Source organism: Mercenaria mercenaria, unplaced genomic scaffold (assembly GCF_021730395.1).
Source record: "Mercenaria mercenaria strain notata unplaced genomic scaffold, MADL_Memer_1 contig_1109, whole genome shotgun sequence".
In the NCBI taxonomy this organism is placed as follows: domain Eukaryota; kingdom Metazoa; phylum Mollusca; class Bivalvia; order Venerida; family Veneridae; genus Mercenaria; species Mercenaria mercenaria.
In genome coordinates this window covers 1-7421 of record NW_026459083.1, presented here as the reverse complement: position 1 = coordinate 7421, position 7421 = coordinate 1, and the positions used below count along the sequence as shown (strand labels likewise).

Sequence of the window (7421 nt, the reverse complement as noted above, 5' to 3'; positions counted from 1 at the left end):
AAAAACAACCGTCATTAAATGTAAGTCAACTCTATTTTCGTAGATGGCGCTGCGCTTTTTTTATTGTCACGAAAATCGGCTCAGAAAAGTTCAGAAAAATAGAGTTCACTGACGGGAATAAATGCTTATAACTGGAAAGGTTTAAAGATCTTATATTAATAATAAAATATTTCATTTATTTAATGGCGTCAGCATTATGATGTCACCATGCGTGCGTGTATAGTTTGTTTTGCCCTATTAGAGAAAAGATAAGGCGGTCTACTACAAGATATCGTTGTCTTTCCGCGCTAGGCAGACAAAAAAGTAATTCATTTACCAAACCTATACAAATGTAGGTAACAAAGTGTTTTATTATCAGCCTTTTCGTAATATTAAAGAGAATATAAAAGCAAGCATAATTGTAAACAGAGTCTTTACGATATATACGGTAAGACATACTAACCTGTTCCTATTAAAGGACCTCTGTGGTATTGTCGTTAAAATTGAATAAAGATGACGGAATACGTTCATATCTTATTGACTGACATCATCAATGTGTGTTTTTATTATGTTTAGAATTATGTACAGAGTGTAGAAAAGTTTTGGTCCATTATAGATCTCAAAACATACCAAACAGAACTAATTACTGTGCATACGACGTTTGTAAACAACAGACCATCGTTTGGGAATAGTACCTGTGAACTAAGTTTACTGACATAAGGTCAAGCACATCAATGACCAAAAACTTTATTTATCTTTATGTGCGGTCACGGATATTATTCAGCTATTTATATAAACGCTTATGTAAACAGGGTAGTTAAGTAGAACACAATTTAAACGATAGATGGATGGATTTTGCATTTTGAAATTCAGAATATTCATTGACTTTTTTATCAAGTTTGTGACTATATTTTCGTTGACTGAATTACATTTTAACGATGATTGAAATTTCTACTATAAGTGTTCTGCTCATTGCATTTACAGTAAACCTTTTACTTTTTAAACTTTTTGTTGTTGTAAAACGAAAACGTTATCCAAACGGACCATTTGGTCTGCCAGTTCTCGGTCATTTGCCGTTTTTTGGAAAAAGTCCTCCAATCACGTTTTCGCAATGGGGACAGAAGTATGGAGACGTGTTCCGTATTAGAATGGGAAGCTGGAATACCGTTGTTGTGAATGGGTATGAAGCAATCAAAGAAGCTGCTGAAAAAACGGATGATGCTTTCTCGGGCCGACCGGAATTCATGACACAAAAACTGTTACAAGAAATTACTGGAGAAATTTCACTTGCATTTGGACCTTTTGATGATATTTATTTACAACATCGTAAAGTAGTCGCCACTGCCTTGCGACATTTTACTTGTCGTAAAAGTAGATTTACAGAAGATCTGATATCTGAAGAAGCCGTCCAGCTTGTTGAGAATTTGTTAAAGAAGTCAAAACAGGAACCTGTAGATATTAGGGAGAATATACAATATGCTACCGGGAGTGTGATCTATCAAATGTTGTACGGACGTGGTATTGATTTGAAAGAACAATTGAACAGAATGGTTGAATCTGCAAACAAATTTATTAAATTCACAGGAAGCGGAAATCCTGCTGACGTATTGCCATGGTTACGATATTTGATGCCTTGGAAAATTACTGGCTTCAGAAATATGAACATCTACGTGGAAGCAATTCGGAAAGGGCGAATTGAAAACCACATCCGATCATTTTCTCCTGGTAATGTCAGGGACATCACTGATACTTTTTTAGCTGCAGACCTGCAAGGAAAGAATAGAAATGAACGTGGATTGACTAGGTAATCGTTTGCAAATTTCATTTCGATTTCGGACTTCTAAATAATGTTTGAATCTTAAAGATATTCTGTAGAGATAAGTATTAGCACACAATACAAAAGGTGTTTAAATCGGGAGCAAACGTACGTTACTTTATTAATTAAGAGTCAGAAAAATGCTGTTCAGGAATATCCGTAGTGTAGCTATATAAAATATCTGTGTCAAAAGTTAAAATAATGAAGGAACATTAGTTAGCAAGTAACGTAATTTAGTCATTTGTATCTCGGATATATATTTCGTTGATATAGATTTTAAGAATTTCTCATTATTTTTGATCAATGAATTGCTAAATAATTTGTGGACATATTATCAACAGTATTGATTATGTAGTATCTAGTGCTAAAGTTGAAAACGTTCACGTGCCATATTCGTGTCAATGTGTTTACAGTCAACACCTTACATTGTGTTCAATGCTTAATAAAATTTAATTTGCCGATGCAGGTCAAGACTGCTGAATAGCACTGCGGATTTGCAAGGTGCTGGATTCGATACAAGTAACAAATCGCTTCAGTGGCTCATCTTATACATGTCCATGTATCCAGAAGTTCAAGAATGTGTCCAGCACGAGATCGATGAAGTCATAGGAAGCGGGCGCAGAATCGAGTTAGTGGACAAGTCCCGTCTTACCTATACGGAAGCGACAATTTTAGAAGTAATGCGAATGACCACAATTGTTCCATTTGCACTGCCAAAGCTTACAATTAAAGACACTACATTAGGAGGATACGACATTGATAAAGGAACCGTGGTCTTTTTCAATCTCCATTCGGTATCGTACGACAAGGAATTCTGGGGTGATCCCCAAACATTCCGCCCTGAACGATTAATTGACGAAAACAATAAATTGAATACGGAAAAGTGCAACCATATTTTACCATTTGGACTCGGACGAAGACGATGTGTAGGAGAATTTCTTGCAAGAATGGAGCAATTTCTTCTGTTTACAAACGTCATCAGAAGATGTAGATTTTCAAAACCTGCAGATGAAAGTTACGATATGGAACCCGACCCTGGTCTTGTATACTCACCAAAACCGTTTCGTGTTGTAGTGGAGGAACGACAATGATTTGGACTGCCATTTTCAAAATGGTGTGTGCCATTTCTGTATCGTACGACAAGGAATTTTGGGGAGATCCGCAAAACTTTCGGCCTAAACGCTTTAAGGTGATAACAACAAATTATATACGGAAAAATGCAAACATATTTTATCTTTTGAACTTGGATGAAGACGATGTTTTGGAGAATTTCGGGTTGAAACGGAATTATAGCTTTATTTACAAACATCATAAGAAAATGGAGATTTTTAAAACCGGCTTGTGAAAACTATGACTTGGAGCGAGATCCTAGTCTTATATATTCAACAAAACAATTCATTGTAGACAATTAACGAAAATTTGAGCCTCGCCATAAGAAAACCAACATAGTGCATTTGCGACCAGCATGGATCCAGACCAGCCTACGCATTTGCGCAGTCTTGCTATGGTCCATGCTGTTCGCTAACGGCTTCCCAAATTGCTTTAGGGTTTGAAATGCGCAGGCTGGTCTGGATCCATGTTGGTCGCAAAAGCACTATTTTGGTTTTCTAATGGTGCGGCTGACTTTGATAACATTTTCAAAATCTAAAGCACCGCCATGAATCAGAATTGTTAATATAAATGTTGATAAGATGACGTTATACGTTCGATGAGAATTTTTTGTTAATGTCTTCATATATTTGTATCATCCATATTATGTTCATAAAGTGAATTAACCGGAGACTTTTGAAAATGTACATTTGCATTTAAAATCTCTAAACAACTAAATTATCACTGTGCCTATAACTTCAAAAGGCACAATATTCCAGTCACAGTCATTTTGAACAACGCTACGGTAATCGATTTTATTGTGTTAAATACACTGTATTATGCACTAGGTATTTGTATTACAGTTTTCAGAAAAAATATATGCCCTGCTTTGTATTGCTAGTGAGAACTGAATATAATGCAATGCATTCGTTTGCTACAGAGTGTTACCCCTAGCTGCAAGCCTAGCTGCAAGCCTTGTTCAGATATGTATAACCTTTTTTTCACATTTATCAATAGATTAAACTGAAATATGTGGAATTCAACATTTTTTGTACGATGTCAAAATCTAAATATTTCTAGTTTCCTTACCAATTACAAATTAGCCGTAAAGTATACTATTTATGTTAAACGGATCTTTTTCCGTGTTGATTCAAAACTCAGCGACGACGTTTACTTTTTCCTGTTTATTTTTGCATAAAAACTTTTAAATGTTTTCATTTTCTCTTTGACACAATGACAAAGAAATAGCTGAATCCCTTACTGCAGTTGATAAAAATGTATGCCATATCAATGATAATATTAGTTAAAATCATATACTAAATACATAAATAAAAAATAGTAAATTTGTAATATACAGACATACATGCAAATACAAATTATTAAAGAAAGAAACGAAACATACGGGAACAGAATTGAAAAGGGATAGAATAAACAAGAAAAAAAATAGAAAAAGAAATCCTTGTGAGGGTTCGAACTCATACTAAACAATTTGACGACTTGCTTTCGGTGTCTTCTTTTTACACGAAAGAGCCACAGTTTCTTATATTAACTTATCAAATATAGTACAAGCAATATAATTGTTATTAGCTCACCTGTCACGTAGTCCGTTGTCCGTCCACAATTTACTTGTGAACACGATAGAGACCACATTTTGTATTTGATTTTAATCAAACTTGCACTCAACTTGTATGGGCACAATATATCAGTTCCTTTCAAAAACTGGCCAGATCCCATCATGGGTTCCAGAGTTATGGCCCCTTAAAAGTTCAAATTTTGCTATTTCTGGCTTGTGAACATGCTAGAGACAACATTTTGCTATCAACTTTAATCAAATTTGCACACAACTTGTATTGGCATAATATCTCGGTTCCTTTCGAAACCTTGCCAAATCACATCATGGGTTCCAGAGTTATGGCCCCTTAAAGGGCCAAAATTTGCCATTTTTGCTTGTGAACATGATAGAGACCACATTTTGTGATCAACTTTAATAAAACTTGCACACAACTTGTATTGGCGTAATATCTCAGTTCCTTCGAAAACTGGCTAGATCCCATCATGGGTTCCAGAGTTATGGCCCCTTAAAAGTTCAAATTTTGCTATTTTTGGCTTGTGAACATGCTAGAGACAACATTTTGCAATCAACTTTCATAAAAGTTGCACACAACTTGTATTGGCATAATATCTCGATTCCTTTCGAAAACTGGCCAGATGCCATCATGGGTTCCAGAGTTATGGCCCCTTAAAGGTTCAAAATTTGCCATTTTTGGCTTGTGAACATTATAGAGACCACATTTTCCGATCAACTTTAATCAAACTTGCACACAACTTGTACTGGCATAATATCTCAGTTCCTTTCGAAAACTGGCTAGATCTCACCATGGGTTCCAGACTTATGGCCCCTTAAAGGGCCAAAATTTGCCATTTTTGGCTTGTGAACATGATAGAGACCACATTTTCCAATCAACTTTAATCAAACTTGCACACAACTTGTACTGGCATAATATCTCAGTTCCTTCCGAAAACTGGCTAGATCCCATCATGGGTTCCAGAGTTATGGCCCCTTAAAGGGCCAAAATTTGCTATTTTTTGCTTTGAACACGATAGAGACAACATTTTGCAATCAACTTTAATAAAACTTGCACACAACTTGTATTGGCATGATATCTCGGTTCTTTTTGTAAAACTGGCCAGATCCCATCATGGGTTCATGAGTTATAGCCCCTTTAAAGGGAATTCCTATAGTTTTTTATGCGCATCTTTCTGCGCAGCCGACACTTTCTATGGAAAACTGAACTGAAGTCAACATTTGTTGAAACATGGTACAGACAATCTTAAATATGAGGAATTTTGAATGAAATAACATTTTTGATAAGTTATATCAGTAATCAAATGTTGATACTGGTTTATGTTGTATTGACAAGTATCGTGCCTGACAGGTATCTTGCTATTTTTGTGGTTGTGTTTTCACATCGCATTTTAGTACAAAGACAGTGTTGTTCATATAATGTAAGATAATTGACTTAGTACTGATAAGACAATATCACCTTTCAGATTATTTAGTATTCAATTATAGAAAGAATTAAGAATTTTTAAAACTTTTTTAAAACTTTTAGCAAACATACATGTAATCAATTTGGCCAGGTTCGCGCCATTTCCGTCCGAACAGGTGTTGTATTCTAGCGGTCTTAACATAAAATTTAGCCTGGTGACCCATACATTTTTAGCCATTTTTATGCTCACAATACAATTATCTATACACAGGAAGAAAAAGAAAAAATTCTATGAAAGAGTTTTTTCAAAATTAAAAAAATATATTATTCACTATGGGTATTTTTCATTGAAAAAAGTTCACAAAAGTAAATATGAAACAATATTTTTTTTCATTTATACCCATTATTGTAAGGATAGAGTATTACAAATATGACTATATTATCAAATAAGTATATGATAAAATCTGTAAAAAGAAAAAACCGTATTGTGCTGCCTGGATGTATATTTTGGTTGGTATTTATAAAAAAGCAGATAATTATGAAAATGTTGAAAAATCGCTGGCAGTTTCAGCAACAGTGGGTGTGTTCAAAACAATTTTTCACAAAAACAAGCCTGGTGACCTATTGTTTTGATTTGTTCATTGTTTTCAGCACAAATTTTCCTATCATATATGTGAATTTAAAAAAATTCTATGAAAGGAAAAAAACTATAGGAATTCTCTTTAAGGTTCAAAATCTGCTATTTTGGCTTTTGCAGCCATATAGAGACATCATTTATGGTTTGATTTGATACAAACTTGCAAAATATCTTCGACAAGTATAAATCTTGGATTCCATGATGAATCTATCAGATCCAATTATAGGTTCTGGAGTTATTTTATATCTGATTACCTCCTCTGATTTTAATCAAAATGGATTTATATCAGTAAGTACTTATAGGACTCATTTGAATTTTCATGATGGTCATCAGTTGGACTCGGACAATCGAGTAGATAACTATGGACTGATTTTATGTCAAATTACCTCCCTTTATTTCAAATTAAAATGGATATATCTCCGTAACTAATGAAGATACTGATCTGAAATTTCAATTATGTCATCAGATGGACTTGGACAATCAGTAAAGATACATATTGACTGAATTTATGACAAATTACCTCTCTTCCCTTTATTTTTATGTAAATGAATATACCTAGCAGCTTCTAATGAGATTGGTTTGAAACATTATTTTTGTCTTCCATGGTAAGAAATTTCTACTTTTACTTACTATTCTAATTTATTGTTGTAAAGGCTTGTACCTTCTACATGCATATACCAATGCATGTTTACCTCCCCTGATTTAAAAAAATGGATTTATCTCAGTAAATATTTATAGGGCTCATTTGAAATTTTATTATTGTCATTAGTTAGACTGAGACAATCAGAATAGACAACTATGGACTGATTTTATGTCAAATTACCTCCCTTTGTTTCAAACTAAAATGGGTGTATCTCAGTATCCAATGAAGATACTGATTTGAAATGTCATGTATGCCATCAGATGGACT

At 34.2% G+C, this 7421-nt stretch overlaps 1 protein-coding gene across 1 annotated transcript; it reads left to right on the top strand.

Annotated features, from left to right (window-relative positions):
• Nucleotides 1–818: 818 nt before the first annotated feature.
• Nucleotides 819–4035, top strand: LOC128551463 (cytochrome P450 1A1-like). The gene is made up of 2 exons (XM_053532326.1): nucleotides 819–1783; nucleotides 2262–4035. Exons 1-2 carry the CDS (start codon nucleotides 918–920, stop codon nucleotides 2884–2886), a joined length of 1491 nt encoding a protein of 496 aa, XP_053388301.1. The 5' UTR covers nucleotides 819–917; the 3' UTR covers nucleotides 2887–4035.
• The last annotated feature ends 3386 nt before the right edge of the window (nucleotides 4036–7421 follow it).

What these genes read in the sequence shown, in the direction of transcription:
- LOC128551463 (XM_053532326.1), top strand. Translation starts at nt 918, where the DNA reads ATGATTGAAATTTCTACTATAAGTGTTCTGCTCATTGCATTTACAGTA. An exon ending in AATGAACGTGGATTGACTAG is followed by an intron (nt 1,784 to 2,261) that starts GTAATCGTTTGC and finishes TTGCCGATGCAG; the next exon opens with GTCAAGACTGCTGAATAGCA.